Genomic DNA, 17928 nt, shown 5'->3' on the forward strand with positions numbered 1-17928 from the left:
TCTCTCTCTCTCTACCCCTGTACTTCTCTCCTCTCTTCTCTTTCTTTTTCAATGAAACCACTGTCTTCTCTCTCTCTCTCTCTCTTCCTCTTTCTGTCTTTCCCCTCTTTCTCACTCTCTCTTCTTCCATCTGTCCATCTCTCTCGCTTTCTTTCTTTACCATAAAACCGCTAAACTTCTCCTTTTCTCTCTTTCCCTCCTCCCTCTCTCTGCTCTTTCTTTCTCTCTTTTTTCTTTGTTTTACTTACTCACTATCTCTCTCTCTCTCTCCTTCTTTCTCAGCCTCTCTTCTTCTCTCTCTTACCCCCTACATTCTCTCCACTCTTCTCCCACTCTCTCCTTCCCTCTCTCTTTCCTCTATCTCTTTCTCTAAAACCACTCACTAACCACTAAACTCTCTCTTCTCTCTCTCTCTTTCTCTCTCTCTACCCCCGTACATCTCTCCTCCCTCTTTCTTTTTCAATGAAACCACTGTCTGTTTAACTCTGACCACTAAACCACCCACAGACGTCCCTACTGTCTTCTCTCTCTCTCTCTCTCTCTTCTCCCACTCTCACTCTTTCACTCTCTCTTTCTCTCTCCTCTCCTTCCCTCTCTCTCTCTCTCCGGCATCTCTCTCTCTATTTCTCCTTAAACCAATGTCTGACTAACCACTAAACTTCTTCCTTCTTCTCTCCGTCCTCTTCACCTCCCTCTCTCTCTCTCTCTCACCAGCTCTCCTTCTTTTTGTCTTCTCTATCCCCCTTTTTGCTCTCTTCTTCTTTCTCTCTCTCTCTCTCTTTCCCTTTCTTTTTCTCTAATAACGACTAAACTGCTCCTAGAAACCTACCAAAGACTTTCTCTCTCTGTCCTCCCTCTTTCTCTCTCTCTCCCCTGTCTCTCTTCCTCTTTTTCTCTCTCTCCTTCCCTCTCTCTTTCTCTTAAAACCTCTAAAATGCTCATAGATACTTCCCATAGACTCTCTCTCTCTTTCTTTTCTCTCTCCTCCCTCCCCCTCTTCAGCTCTGTCTTCTCTCTCTCTCTCTCTCCCCCTTTCTATCTCTTCTTCACGCCTCTCTCTCTCCCTTTTTCTCTGTCCTCCCTCCCCTTCTCCATCTCTCTCTCTCTCTCACCTCTCTCTTCCTCTTTCTGTCTTTCCCGTCTTTCTCTCTCTCTCTCCCATCTGTCCGTCTCTCTCTCTTTCTTTCTTTACCATAAAGCCACTAAACATCTCTTTTTCTCTCTTTCCCTCCTCCCTCTCTCAATGTGCTGCTAAACCTTTATCTTCCACTCTTTCTTTCTCTCTTTTTCTTCGTTTTACTTACTCACTATCTCTCTCTCTCTCTCTCTCCTTCTTTCTCAGCCTCTCTATTTCGCTTTCTCTCTCTCCGGCATCTCTCTCGCTCTCTATTTCTCCGTAAACGAAAGTCTGACTAACCACTAAACTTCTTCCTTCTTCTCTCTGTTCTCTCCTTCCCCCTCTCCACCTCTCCCTCTCTTCTGTCTCTCACTTTTTCTCTCGCCTTCTCTCCTCTCTCTCACCCTCCGTTTCTCTATCTTCCTCTTTCTCTCTCCATCTCCTTCATTCTCTCTCTCTCTCTTTCTCTTAAAACAAACACCTGAATAACGACTAACCTGCTCCTGGACACCTATCACGGACTTTCTCTCGTTTCCCTCTCAGTCTCTCTGTTTTTCTTTCCTCTCTGTCCTCTCCGTCCATCTCTCTCTCTCCCCCTCTATCATCCCTCTTCTCTCGCTCTGTCACTTCCCTTTCTTCTCTCTCTTTCTCTTAAAACCACTGTCTGACTAACCACTAAAACGCTCACAGACACTTCCCATAGACTCTCCTCTTTCTCTCTCCTCCCTCCCCTTCTCAATCGCTCTCGTTCCTCTCTCTCTCTCCCTTTATCTCTCTCCTCCCTTCCCCTCTCTGTCTCCCTCTCTCTTCCTCTTTCTGCGTCCCTCCATCTCTCTCTTTCTCTTAAAACCACTGTCTGACTAACCACTAAAATGCTCACATACTCTTCCCATAGACTCTCTCTCTTTCTCTCTCCTCCCTCCCCCTCTCCAGCTCTCTCTCTCTCTCTTCCCTCCCTTTCTCTCTCTCTCTCTCTCTCCTCCTCTCTCTCTCCCCCCTCTCCATCTCTCTCTGTTTCCTCTCTCTCTCCCTCTTCCTCCCTTTCCCTCTATCTCTTTCTCTCTCTCTCTCTCTCTCTCTCCCTCTTATCTCCAGTTCTCTCTCTCCTCCCTCAACCCCTCCATCACTCTTTTCCCTCTTCCCTCCCTGTCTCTCTCCATCTCTCTATCTCTCTCCTCCCCCTCCCTCTCTATCTATCTCACCTATCTCTCTCTCTCTGTCTTCTCTTCCTTTCTCTCTCTCCTCCCTCCCCCTCTTTCTATCTCTATCGCCTCTCTCTCCCTCTTCCCTCCCTTTATCTCTCTCCTCTCACCCCCCCTCTCTCTTTCCTCCCCCAGTTCATCTCTTTCACCTCTCTCTCTCCCTCTCTCTGTCTCTCTCCTACCACTCTATTTCTCTCTCTCCTCTCTCTTCTTCTCTCCTCTCTCTCTCTCCCTCCTATCTCTTTTCTCCTTCCCTCTCTATCTCTCTCTCCTCCCTCTCCTTCTCTATCTCCTCTTCCTCTCTCTATCTCTCTCTCTCCTTCTCCACTCTATTCTCTCTCTCCTCCTCTCCTCTCTCTCTCTCTCTCCTCCCTCTCCTTCTCTATCTTCTCTCCTCTCCTCCCTCTCTTTCTATCTCTCCTCTCTCTCCTTCTCTCTCTCTCTCTCTCTCTCCCTCCCTCTATCTCTCTCTCCTCTCACCCCCCTCTCTCTTTCTCTCCCAGTTCTCTCTTTTACCTCTCTCTCTCCCTCTCTCTGTCTCTCTCTCCTACCTCTATTCCTCTCTCCTCTCTCCTCTCTCTCTCCTCCCTCTCTTTCTCTCTCTCTCTCTCCTCTCCTCTCCCTCTCTATCTCTCTCTCCTCCCTCTCCCTCTCTCTCTCTCTCTCCTCTCTCTCTCTCTCCTCCCTTCTCTATCTCTCTCTCTCTCTCTCCTCCCTCTCCTCTCTATCTCTCTCTCCTCTCCCTCTCTATCCTCCTCTCCTCTCTCTCCTCTCTCTCTCCTCTCTCTCTCTCTTTCTCTCTCCTCTCTCTCTATCTCTCTCTCCTCCCTCTCCCTCTCTATCTCTCTCTCTCTCTCTCTCTCTCCTCTCCTCTCTAATGTTCTCTCTCTCTCTCTCTCTCTCTCTCCTCTCTCCTCTCTCCTCTCCCTCTCTCTCTCTCTCTCCTCCTCTCTCTCTCTCTCTCTCCTCCCTCTCCTCCTCTATCTCTCTCTCCTCCCTCTCCTCCTCTCCCTCTCTCTCTCTCTCTCTCTCTCTCTCACTCCCTCTTCCCTCTCTTTCTCTCTCTCCACCCTCCCCCTCTCTATCTCTTTCATCTCTCTATATTTCTCCCTCTTTCCTCCTGTTCTCTCCCTCTCCTCCCTCCCCTTCTCCATCTCTCTCTCTCTCCCTCTTCCCTCCCTTTATCTCTCTCCTCCCTCCCCCTCTCTAACTCTCACTCTCTTCCTCTTTCCGCCTCTCTCCCTCCTCCCTCCATCCCTCTGTTTCTCTTAAAACCACTGACTGTCTGACAAACCACTAAACTGTTCATCGACAACTCTCTCTCTTTCTCACTCTTTCCTCCCTCTCTCCATCTCTCTTTCTCACCTCTCTTTCTCTTCCTCTTCCCTCTCTTTCTCCCTCTCTGTTTCTGTCAAACCACTAAACCACTAAACCGCTCGCAGACTCTTCTAATCCTCTGGTTAATGTCGTTTTGTGTCATTCAAAAACAACACACCTTCACCGACCAATCAGATCCAAGCAGGAAGCAGAATTAAATGTTATTCAAAATGGCGTCTGTTACTGTTTACAAAAGTACAAACAGGAAGTAACAAAGTCCTTTCGGCAAGTAACTTCTTATTGTCACTGGAAATATTATTTTACAAGAATATTTAAATGAAAAAAGTAAATATTTGACTATAGAATGTGACCTAAAAACATTGTAGTACTGCAGTAATAATATAAGTTATAGAGTACTAATAAGAAAGTAATAGTAGTAGTAGAAGTAGTAGCGGTATTAGTACTGATAGCATCGTTGTAGTAATAGTTGTAGTAGAAGTAGTAATTGTAGTAAAATTAGTAGTTGTAGTAGTAGAAGTAGAAGTAGTAGTAGTAGTAGTAGCAGTGTTAGTAGTAGTAGAAGTAGTTGTAGTAGTAGAAGTAGTAATTGTAGTAGTAGAAGTTGTTGTAGTAGTAGTAGTTGTAGAAGAAGAGGTTGTAGTAGAAGTAGAAGTTGTAGTAGTAGCAGTAGCAGTTGTAGTAGGAGTAGTAGTTATAACAGAAGTTGCAGTAGAAGTAGGAGTTGTAGTAGAAGTAGTAGTTGTAGTAAAAGTAGTAGTTGTAGTAGCAGAAGTTGTAATAGAAGTAGTAGCTGTAGTAGCAGTAGTAGTGGAAAAAGTAGTTGCAGTAGAAGTAGTAGTTATAATAGCAGTAGCAGTTGTAGTTGTAGTAGTAAAAGTTGTAGTAGTTGTAGAAGTTGTAGTAGTAGCTGTTGTTATAGTAGTAGAAGTTGTAATAGAAGTAGTAGTTGTAGTAGCAGTAGTAGTTGCAGTAGCAGTAGTAGTTGTAGCAGTAGTTGTAGTTGTAGTAGTAGAAGTAGTTGTAGCAGAAGTAGTTGTAATAGAAGTAGTAGTAGTTGTTGTAGTAGCAGTAGAAATAGTAGTAATAGAAGTAGCAATTACTGTAGTAGTAGAAGTAGTAGTTGTAGTAGAAGTTAGAGTTGTAGTAGAAGAAGTAGTTACAGTAGAAGTAGTAGTTACAATAGCAGTGGCAGTTGTAGTTGCAGTAGTAAAAGCTGTAGTAGTAGTTAGTAAGTAGTAGAAGTAGTTGTAGTAGTAGTAGTAGTTGTAATAAACATAGTAGTAGTTGTAGTAATAGCTGTAGTAGCAGTAGAAATAGTAGTAATAGAAGTAGCAATTACTGTAGTAGTAGAAGTAGTAGTTGTAATAGAAGTAGTAGTAGTTGTAGTGGTAGTAAAACTTATACTTGTACTTCATTTCTACTCTACTTCAGTTATATTTTCATGTATGACTCTAGTTAATGTGTTCCTGAGAATACACGGCACTGTGTACTACTTTAAATAGATAAGTACCACATTTGCCTAGAGTACTACGGTTAGCATAAGTCAGTTTAACAGTACATCTCCGGCAGTGCAGTACAAGGAAGTAACTGAACCAAATACAGTTTTTATTCATGAGGACTTCCCCAAATTAGACACACCGCTTTTACACCATTGTACCTGTAATGATTAAGTAGAAGTACAAGTACTCAAAGTATTTATTAATTAAGAGAGGGAATAACAGTTAAGGTTTGATGCAAATTACTACTACTACTATTACTACTACTGCTACTACTACTACTACTACTATAAAATGCAAATGCAAATATATACAATTACTATCTTATAAGTAGGATACAATTCGTTCTACTACATTCTAAGACTTAATCAACTGGTCCTACTACTACTACTACTACTACTACTACTACTACTACTACTACTACTACTACTGTAAAAGGGAATTGATAACACTACATTTACTAAAACTGAAACAACTAAAATGATTTCCAGTAAGTACTATTGATTCTGATAATATTCATCACTTTTACTTTTACTTACTACTGCTACTACTACTACTACAGCTGCTGCTACTACTACTACTACTACTACTACTACTGCTACTAATTCTACTACTTCTACTACTACTACTACTGTAAAATTCAACTGACAATGTATACAAGTACTATCTTATAAGCAGACAAAGACTTAATCACTTAGTTCTACTACTACTACTACTACTCCTCCTACTCCTACTATTACTACTACTTCTACTACTACTATTACTACTACTACTACTACTACTACTACTACTACTACTATTACTACTACTACTACTACTACTACTACAAGTAATGTATACAAGTACTATCTTATAAGTAGACAAAGACTTAATCTCTTAGTTGTACTACTACTACTACTACTACTACTACTACTATTAATACTGCTATAAGTACAATAAGTATAGTATAAGTGTAGTAGTGTAGTAGTAACTATATGTTGCTACTACAACTATAGTACTTGTTATGGTTACTACTACACTACAGCTATTGAAAATATAAACTACTACAACAACAACAACAAAAACTACTACTACTACTACTACTGCTACTACTACTACTACTAAGCTTACTTTATTTTCATTGGTGATTAAAATATTTGTGTATTTCAGAATCAAAAAGTTGATCTTCCTTTGAGTTGCTACAAAAACCCCTGGATCTGAAACTATGATATTATGTGTGAGCCGTACACTGTGTATATGTAACAGGAAGTGAGCACGTGCACACTTCCTGCTTCGTCAACTCTGGCTCCAACTGACTTCGCATTGAAAAACTGTCACTCCCTTTTCTGTAACCTCGTCGTTTTGTTCTTAAATGTTTGTATTAACCCTCCCTTTACTACTTAACTTCTTTATGACTACTCCGTGTACTTTTTTTATTACCTCGTCCACTGCGCCCAACGAATCTCAAATCGTTAAACCGTGCCACTTGTCCCTTGATGGCCGCCGTAGCGTTCCTGAGTTCGGCGGAGTAGTTTTCGTCGTTTCCCGCCATCACTGTCACCAAAGTCCCGTCTGGAATATCTCCTAACGCGATCACCTGTAAAAGAAATACTCATGATATTATAAAGTATTACAAACTTGTGGATGGGCTTGCCTCTCCACAGATCTGACCTGTAACTTGCTTGATATTGAGATAGTTTATTCATACTGTGGAACATTCTGGCAAAGCAATGAAATCTCCATGGAGACAAAAGATGCTATTACTGCTACTGCAACTACTATTACTATTATTACGACTACTACTACTGCTACTGCAACTACTACTATTTCTACTACAACTCTACTGCTGCTGCTATTACTGCAACTACTACTACTATTACTACTACTATTACTCCTGCGACTACTGCAACTACTACTACTACTAGTACTACTACTACTAATTCTTCTACTACTACTGCTGCTGCTACTAGTACTGCTAATACTAGTCTGACTACTACTATTACTTCTACTACTCTTAATCCTTCTCTGACTATTACTACTACTACCACTACTAATACTACTACTAGTACTACTACTCCAACTACTACTACTGCTACTGCTACTGCTACTACTACTCCTACTACTTCTACTTCTACTCCTACTCGTACTACTACTACAACAACTACTACTGCTACTGCTACTACTACTACTACTACTACTCCTACTACTTCTACTTCTACTGCTACTCCTACTGCTACTGCTACTACTACTACTACTACTCCTACTACTTCTACTTCTACTCCTACTCGTACTACTACTACAACAACTACTACTGCTACTGCTACTACTACTACTACTACTCCTACTACTTCTACTGCTACTCCTACTGCTACTACTCCTACTCCTACTCCCACTCCTACTGCTACGACTACTCCTACTCCTACTACTACTCCTACTCCTACTGCTACTACTACGACTACTACTACTACTACTACTACTCCTACTCCTACTCATACTCCTACTACTACTACTACTACTACTACTATTCCTACTACTACTCCTACTCCTGCTCCTACTACTACTGCTACTACTACAACTACTACTACTACTCTACTCCTACTCCTACTACTACTACTACTACTACTACTCCTACTACTACTACTACTACTCCTACTCCTACTACTACTACTCCTACTACTACTACTACTACTACTACTCCTACTACTACTACTACTACTACTCCTACTACTACTACTACTACTACTACTACTACTACTCCTACTACTACTACTACTCCTACTACTACTACTACTACTACTACTACTACTACTACTACTACTACTACTACTACTACTACTACTACTACTACTCTACTACTACTACTCCTACTACTATTACTACTACTACTACTCCTACTCCTACTACTACTCCTACTACTATTCCTACTACTACTACTACTCCTACTACTACTACTACTACTACTACTCCTACTCCTACTACTACTCCTACTACTATTCCTACTAATACTACTACTCCTACTCCTACTCCTACTACTACTACTACTACTACTACTACTATTTATGTTAACTTGGATAGGATTGGATCCAAATACTATCAAATAATTACATTTTTTATAGACATATATATTTTAGAAATGAAAATTACACTTAAGCATTAACATCAAAACTATTCTATTATTTTTATTATTTTATATTTATTATTTTTATTGTATTATTATTTTTATTATTGTCCATTGAGCTGCGTCTCACTAAACCCGTGTTCTCTGAGTCTGTCTCAGTCGTCAGTGTAAGTGTGGGAGCTGTGGCCTGTGCACAGTTTGATAATGCTCCCTACACACTTATGTCAGCGGATGTTAATGCACAAAACTCAATAAATCGATGCATTTGAGGCTAAAAGCTACATCTGGTCTCAAAAGTGCACAGAAAGTGTCAGATACAGCGTCCAATCTACAAATTAACACCTTCTACACCAGAATACAGGAAATCACTCTTTTCTGTAGAAATCTGAAAGAGCATTCTGGCGTTTTCTATATTTCTATTCTTTATTTATGCAGTTTTCTTTATACTTTTTGCAATTTTGAGGGAATGAAAACCCAAAATATTAATAACAAAATAAACATAAGACATAATAAAATATAAGACTAACTAAGGCTGTGCAATTAATTGAATTTTGATTTCAATTTATGTGTAAAACAATCTCCAAACTCATATAATCGTGTTGAAGAAATTAAAGTTTATTTTGGGATATTTTTTAGATAAATAAGTATATTTAATTTATCTTTTAAGTATGAGATTGTAGAACAGCTGGATATATGGTTTATTTTGGATACATTTATGTTTTTCTCTGCCTTATTTCAGTTTATTTTATTAATTTTATGTTAAGAACGTCGCAGAACTGCTCTAAGGTTCATGTTTGTAGCCTGAATTTATTTTCAGTTTGAAAGTTTTGCATAAATTATCAATAACAAAGTGATTAAAAAAATATATCGTTTGAATAATTGTGATTTCAATATTGACCAAAATAATCGTGGTGCGAAATCTGTAAATAAACCAGAAATAGACCAGGACTAAACTAGAACTAAAACAAGACTAAAACAGGACCAGACCAGGGCTAGACTAGCACTACACCAGACTAGACCACGACTAAACCTGGACTAGACCAGGACTAGACTGGGACTAAACCGGGTCTAAACCAGAATAAAAGCAGGACTAAAACAAAGACCTGACCAGGACTAGACTATGACTAAACCAGGACTACACCAGGAATAGACCAGGACTAGAACAGAACCAAACCAAATCTGCGTCAGGACTAAAACAGGACCAGACCAGGACTAGACTAGGAATAAACCAGGACTAGACCATGACTAAAACAACTATACACTGGACTAACAGGAACTAAACTAACCCAGGACTAGAAAAACAACCAAGGACTGACAACCAGACTAAACAGGACTACTAACCAGAGACTAAACAGGACCAGACAGGACTAAACAGGACTAAGACCAGACTAAACCAGGACTAACCAGGACTAAACACTACAGGAACACAACTAAACCAACTAGAACTACTAAACCAAGACTGGAACTAGAACAGAAACCAGAACTAACTAGGACTAAAACCAGGACTAGACCAGGACTAAACCGGGACTAAACCACAACTAAACCAGAATAAAACCAGGACTAAAACAGGACCAGACCAGACTATGACTAAACCAGGACTAGACCAGGACTAAATCAGGACTATACCTGGACTAAACTGGGACTACACCAGGACTGGAACAGGACCAAAATAAACCAGGACTAGAACAGTACTGAACCAAGTCTGCGTCAGAACTAAAACAGGAGACCAGACAGACTAGACTAAAACCAGGACTAGACCAGGACTAAACCGGACTAAACCGGACTAAACCAGAATAAAGGACATAAACAGGAGCAGACCAGTAGACCTAGACCAGGACTAAATCAGGACTATACCTGGCCTACACGGGGACTAAACCAGGACTAGACTCAGACTAGAACAGGACCAAACTAAACCAGGGCTACAACAGTTCTGAACCAAGTCTTCATCAGGACAAAAACAGGACCGGACCAGGACTAGACTTGGACTAAACTGAGACTAAACCAGGACTAGAACAGGACTAAAAGAACTAGTACTGAACCAAGTCTGCGTCAGAACTAAAACAGGACCGGACCAGAGCTAGACTAGGACTAAACCAGGACTAGACCAGGACTAAACCGGGACTAAACAGACTAAACCAGAATAAAAGCAGGACATAAACAGAACCACTAGACAGGACAGGACTAATCAGGACTAAAACCAGACTAGACTCAGACTAGAACAGACCAAACTAAACCAGCAGTTCTACCAACATCAGGACAAAAACAGGACCGGACCAGGACTAGACTTGGACTAAACTGAGACTAAACCAGGACTAAACCAGGACTAGAACAGGACCAAACTAAGCCAGGACTAGAACAGTACTGAACCAAGTCTGCATCAGAACTAAAACAGGACCAGACCAGGACTAGACTAGGACTAAAACCAGGACTAGACCAGGACTAAACCGGGACTAAACCACAACTAAACCAGAATAAAAGCAGGACATAAACAGGAGCAGACCAGGGATAGACCAGGACTAGACCAGGACTAAATCAGGACTATACCTGGCCTACACGGGGACTAAACCAGGACTAGAACAGGACCAAACTAAACCAGGGCTACAACAGTTCTGAACCAAGTCTTCATCAGGACAAAAACAGGACCAGACCAGGACTAGACTAGGACTAAAACCAGGACTAGACCAGGACTAGACCAGGACTAAACCGGGACTAAACCGCGACTAAACCAGAATAAAAGCAGGACATAAACAGGAGCAGACCAGGGATAGACCAGGACTAGACCAGGACTAAATCAGGACTAGACTTGGACTAAACTGAGACTAAACCAGGACTAAACCAGGACTAGAACAGGACCAAACTAAGCCAGGGCTAGAACAGCACGGAAAAAAGTCTGCATCGGGACTAAATTGGAATCAAACCAGGACCAAAACAAAGAAAAAGTGCAAAATTAAAAGGTCTGAACACTGGAAAAAAAAAAAAAATATCGTATCAAATATTTTCTGAGCTTTTGACCTTGAAGGCGATGGGCAGAGTTTTGTTACACCTCCAGTGCGTGGGCAGAACTGAGCACAGGAAGTTCGGGCTGTCCGTCTTCACCAGCTCCCCCGAGTGGTCCGAGATCACCTGGACGAAAGACAAAACTAATATTTAGATTCTACATTTTTCATTTATAGATAATTAAAGTTAACGTTTTATTTTGTGTTGCTTCAAAATTCTAAATTTAAAGTCCACCTCAATGTGTTTTTCACTGAAATGATCATAAATCTATATATATCTATATCAGTTAAAAGATCAATATCGAAAGTACATATTTTGTAGTAGTAGTAGTAGCTGCAGCTGTAGTAGTAATAGTAAAAGTAGTAGTAGTAGCAGTAGTATCAGAATGTGTAGTAATAGTAGCAGTTGTAGTAGTTGTAGTCATAGTAAAAGTAGTGGTACAGTCATATTGTCAGACTGTTTAGTAATGGAAGTAGACAAATTGGCAATCACAGTAGTTCTAACAGCAGTAGTAGTAGTAGTCGTAGTAGTAGTCATAGTCGTAGTAGTAGAAGTAATCGTAGTAGTAGTCGTAGTAGTAGTAGTAGTATAGTAGTAGTATTAGTTGTAGCACTAGTAGTAGTAGTAGGTGCAGCAGCAGTTGAAGTAGTTGTGGTAGCTGTTGTAGTAGTACTAGTAGTAGTAGTAGTAGTAGTAGTAGTAATAGTAGTAGTTGCTGTAGAAATAGCTAAAGTAGTTGTAGTCGTACTGTCATAGTGTAAAGTAATACAATAGTAGCAGTAGTAGTAGTAGTCGTAGTAGTAGTAATAGTAATAATAGCAGTGATAGTAGTAGTAGTAGTAGTAGTTACTGTAGTACTACTGTAGTAGTTACATAGCTAAAGTAGTGTTAGTCGTACTGTCAGAATGTAAAATAATATAATAGTAGCAGTAGTTCTAGCAGTAGTAACAGTAGTAGTAGTACCAGAAGTAGTAGCAGTAGTAATAGTAGTAGTAGTAGTAGTAGTAGTAGTAGTAGTAGTAGTACTAGTTGCTGCAGAAATAGCTAAAACAGTAGTAGTAGTAGCTATTCTGTCAAAAAGTAAAGTAATATAATAGTAGCAGTAGTTCTAGCAGTAGTAATAGTAGTAGTAGCAGTAGTAGTAGTAGTATTAGTAGTAGTTGCAGTAGTATTAGCAGTTACATAGCTAAAGTAGTGTCAAAAATTAAAGTAATATAATAGTAGCAGTAGTTCAAGCAGTAGTAACAGTAGTAGTACCAGAAGTAGCAGTAGTAGTAGTAGTAGTAGTAGTAGTATTAGTAGTAGTACTAGCTGCTGCAGAAATAGTTAAAGTCGTAGTAGTAGCCATACTGTCAGAGAGTAAAGCAATATATATCGTAGCAGTAGTTCTAGCAGTAGTAGTAGTAGTCGTAGTGGTAGTGGACATAGTCACAGTAGTAGTAACAGCAGTACTTCAGTAGTATTCTGACCTGTAGTACTCCTCGGCCGCTCATACTGTACTTGGACACTTGAGCGTTTCCTCCTCCAGGCTCCTGAGCTCCCAGAGGCAGAGCTTCAGTCATCTTTCCCCCAGAGGAGAGCGTCGTGGAGGGGGGAGTGTAGCGGCGCCCGGGGGCTGGGTCTGGACCAACAAACACACACAACAACTATTACATTTACACACAAAATACTTCAAATACTAGTAGTAACAGTAGTAGCAGTAGTAATAGTTGTAAAATGTACACGAAATTATCCAGCAGAGTAAATATTTTTGCTTGAATCTTTAAAAAATTAACTGCGATAAAACTACATGCAACATTTGATGAGTATTAAATCTAGAATTATGTGGACAAACGTTAAATTACAAATAAAATATTCAATAATTAATATAAAAATGTAATAAAATCTCCTTTTCGAAGGGATGTGTGTATCACATCAAAATGTAATCCACAAAACAGTTGAGAGTATTTTGTACGATTAAAATAATGATTCATATAAAACGAAATAAACAATAATAATGTCAATATATAATACCAGCTGCACTCCTACTTAGTCCTGGTTTAGTCCTGGTTTAGTCCCAATTTAGTCCTAGTTTAGCTCTAGTTTTGTGCTGGTTTAGTCCTGATTTAGTCCTGATTTAGTCCTGGTTTATTTAGTCCTGGTTTAGTCTTGGTTTAGTCCTGGTTTAGTCCTGGTTTAGTGCTGGTTAAGTCTTGGTTTAGTCCTGGTTTAGTCGTAGTTTAGTCTTGGTTTAGTTCTGGTTTAGTCCTAATTTAGTACTTGTTTAATCCTGATTTAGTCCTGGTTTAGTCCTGGTTTAGAGCTGATTTAGTCCAGATTTAATCCCGGTTTAGTACTGGTTTAGTCCTGGTTTAATCCTTGGTTAGTTCTAAATTTACCCCTTTTTAGTTCTGATATAGAACTGGTTAAATCCCGGTTTAGTCTTGGTTTAGTCCTGGTTTAATCCTTGGTTAGTTCTAAATTTACCCCTTTTTAGTTCTGATGTAGAACTGGTTAAATCCCGGTTTAGTCCTGGTTTAGTCCCAGTTTTGCTGTGGCGTGTACAGATGAACACAGCAGTAAATTACAGTTACCGATAAAACATGATGCAATCTTTACTGTGTGAAATTTAAAACAGAGAAATACAAAAGTACACGTATTTTTTTAATTTTTTCCTCCGAGGACCAGTGTTTTTGTACATATTTGGAGACGCTTGCTCATTCTTTATGGAGAAAAACGCTCATTTTTATTTGGTAATGGATTACAAGAAGTGCATGACACATGTCCCACTCAGAGTCAAAGGCAAATACCAGCACACAGAGTCATCAGTGCAACCTCAAATCACAAAAACAGACTTTAAAACCTGACTTTTTTTTTACTTTTTATTTTCTGAAATGCAACTTTTTTAGTCAGTCTGTTTTTACAAAGTGTGTTAGTAATTTGAGTGAAGCCGATTTTCCGTAGAGTCAAAAATAAGCAAGATTCAAAGTAGAAATTCTGATTTTAAATGACGAAATTAAAGCAAAAATCACTGTATCATAGTATCCTCATGTCTGATAAGACATGTGTAACCTCAAAGTGCAACCTCAAATCACAAAAACAGACTTTAAAACCTGATTTATTTACATTTTATTTTCTTATTTGTAACGTTTTCCTTCATTATATGTATATGTTTTTATAATATGTGAATCATTTGAGTGAAGTCAGTTTTCCGTATAGTCAAAGATGCAAAATTCAAAGTAGAAATTCAGATTTTAAACAATGAAATTAAACAAAAATCACTATATACAGTATTCTCATGTCTTATAATAATAATAAACAGTGAAATCCCAGCGCATAGAATCATTAAATCAACCTCAAATCACAAAAACAGACTTTAAAACCTAATTTATTTACATTTTATTTTCTTATTTGTAACGTTTTCCTTCATTATATGTATATGTTTTTATAATATGTGAATCATTTGAGTGAAGTCAGTTTTCCGTATAGTCAAAGATGCAAAATTCAAAGTAGAAATTCTGATTTTAAACAATGAAATTAAACAAAAATCACTATATACAGTATTCTAATGTCTTATAATAATAATAATTAGACAAATACTATCGCATGGGGTCATTAACGCAACCTTAAATCACAAAAACAGACTTTAAAACCTGTTTTTTTTTTTTGTTTTTTTTTACAATTTATTTTCTTATTTGTAGCTTTTTCCTTTGATATATCTATGTTTTTTTATAATACGTGACTCTTTTAAGTGAAGTCAGCTTTCCGTATAGTACGATTAGAAAGATTCAAGCTATAAAACCTGACTTTAAATGAATAAATTAAACAAAAATCACTATATACAGTATTGTCATAACTTATAATAATAATAAAAAGGCAAATACCGCCTTAAATCATTAAATGTGTCATTAAATCAACCTCAAATAACAAAAACAGACTTTAAAACCTGATTTATTTACATTTTATTCTCTGATTTGTAACATTTACCTTCATTATATCTTCGTTTTTTTAGTTTTTTTTTATAATATGTGAATAATTTGAGTGAAGCCAGTTTTCCGTATAGTCCGATTAGAAAGATTCAAGATATAAACACTGATTTTAAATGACGAAATTAAACAAAAATCACTATATATTCTTCTTAAAGCTTATAATATGATATAAAAGACATATTCTGGTTTACGTTGCACAGTTTTTGTGTCAATGAAATGAAAAAATACTTGTTTGTTTACCTATAATATCACAAAAAAAACTACAAAATTGGATTTATAAGAATTTAAACTTGCGATTTCAAAATTATTACGTAAAACTATTTAATCCAAACATCTCGGCAAGATTGAAACACAAATTCTCAATAGAATAACTGTAAACTGTAATACTGACAGCCATTTTGTTGCGCACAATTTGATATTAAACGTGTATAAAAAGCTTTGTTTACGTTTTAAATTTTCTTATTTAAAGTCGAAATCAAAGTATTGCACATGTAGACGGCGCAAGAAACACTAAAATAAGAAAACAGTGAGTATTTAAAGTTATATTAGCCTGTAATATCATCCTACATGTGTAAAAATATGAATATAATAAGTCATGTGTATGTATTTCCTTATTGGTGCCATAGAGGCTCATGGGAAATGTAGTCTTTATATATCTCCACAATAACAATCTGATCTTTATATTGGTCACAAGCCACAGTCTGACCACAGTCAAACCAAAACCTGACCAGTGGTTTTTGAGGAAGTTTTGATCTGAAATCCCGCCCACTTTTCACAAACCAAACCACAAAATCAGGAAGTAGAGGTTTGGGCCACCGCAGCGCAATTTCAACACTTAAAGTCTTGACCAATAAACAAATACAGGCAACTACCGCTACGGCTGCCATGACGACGGCGATAAAGCTTTATTACTGGATTTATCACCAATACACAGTGACCAAGAATTACTTAGACAACTACTATATACACTACTACTACTACTACTGCTACTACTACTACTACTCCTACTACTACTACTACATTATCTGCTTTATTCCTATATACCAGGTAACCAATTACTTACACAAATTACCACGCATTAAATATACAAATATATATGCAAAACTACTACTACTACTACTACTTTGAGAACTTACCATGTAACATTTCAATACGTCAACATACAAATATATACACGCAAAGGACTACTACTACTACTACTACTACTACTACTACTATTAGAGTTTTGTTAATTGATTTAATCCTCTATACCAAGTTACTAACAATTGCTTAGACAACTTACAATGTAATATTTCAATACACCGACATACAAATATATATATATATGCAAAGAACTACTACTACTACTAAGAAGTACTACTGCTACTACCATGACTAGTACTGCAATTATAGATTTATTGACTACTTTTTAATACCAAGTTATTAATAATTTAGACTTAGACAACCTGCCACGCAATATTTCAATGTGCCAACACACAAATATATAAATACAGTACTACTACAGTACTGCTACTACTACTACTACTACTACTACTACTAGAAATACTACTACTACTGCTACTAGTACTACTACTACTGCAATTATAGATGTATTAACTGCTTTTTAATACCAAGTTACAAAGAATTTCTTGGACGACAACATTTCACCGCACCAACACACAAATATATATACGCAAATAACTACTACAGTACTACTACTAGTACTAGAAATACTACTACCACTACTACTACTACTACAATTACAGATTTATTAATGGCTTTTTAATCCCTTTTAAAAAAAAAAAAATGTTACAAACATTTCTTAGACAACCTGCCACGCAATATTTCAATGTACCAACACACAAATATATATGTGCAAAGAAGTACTACTACTACTACTACTACTACTACTACTATTACTACTACTGCAATTACAGATATATGAAATGCTTTTTAATACCAAATTACAGTTTTTTAGAGAACCTACCACGCAACATTTCAGTGTACCAACACATAAATATATATACATATGCACAAAGAAATACTACAGTACTATTACTACTACTACCACTGCTAGAGATACTACTGCTAGTACTACTTCTACTACTACTGCAATTACAAATTTATTACCTGCTTTTAATACCAAGTTACAAACAATTTCTTAGACGCAACATTTCAACGCACAAATATATATGCAGAAATAACTACTACAGTACTAGTATTACTACTAGAAATACTACTACTACTACTACTACTACTACTACTACTACTACTACTACTACTGCAATTACAGATTTGTGCTTTTTAATACCAAGTTACAAACAATTGACAACGTACCATGCAACATTTCAATGCACCAACACACAAATATATATGTATGCGTAAAGAAATACTACAGTACTACTACTACAGCTACTGCTAGAAATACTACTACTACTATTACTACTACTACTGCTATTACTATTACTGTTTAAGCTTTATTACCTGTTTTCTCCCTATATATCAAGTTATTAAAAAATGTTTAGACAACTTACCATGTCTAAATATATACAAAAATAACTACTACTACTGCTACTACTACTACTGCTACTACTGCAATTACAGATCCATTAACAGCTTTTTAATAATTGCTTACACGAAAGTCACTCAGCCGAAAACGCAAACTGAAAATAAAATGTAAAAAATATTAAATTAATCAAGTAATATAATAACTACTGTCTCCTTTGTTTCAATA

The 17928-nt window shown here is 37.7% G+C and overlaps 1 protein-coding gene across 3 annotated transcripts in view; it reads right to left on the reverse strand.

Moving 5' to 3' along the window:
• Positions 1–17928, reverse strand: part of runx1 (RUNX family transcription factor 1) — an 84562-nt gene that overhangs the window by 26898 nt on the left and 39736 nt on the right. For all 3 annotated transcript variants that reach the window (XM_020920797.2, XM_055166476.1, XM_055166481.1), the window contains exons 2-4: positions 12717–12868; positions 11263–11373; positions 6573–6729 (exon numbers count right to left, since the gene is read on the reverse strand). In XM_020920797.2, coding sequence (XP_020776456.2) covers positions 6573–6729; positions 11263–11373; positions 12717–12868 — 420 coding nt within the window. The remainder of the gene's footprint in view (positions 1–6572; positions 6730–11262; positions 11374–12716; positions 12869–17928) is intronic.

The sequence above is a fragment of the Boleophthalmus pectinirostris genome, unplaced genomic scaffold (assembly GCF_026225935.1).
Source record: "Boleophthalmus pectinirostris isolate CB_2022bp ecotype Guang Dong unplaced genomic scaffold, ASM2622593v1 HiC_scaffold_11, whole genome shotgun sequence".
NCBI lineage: Eukaryota > Metazoa > Chordata > Actinopteri > Gobiiformes > Gobiidae > Boleophthalmus > Boleophthalmus pectinirostris.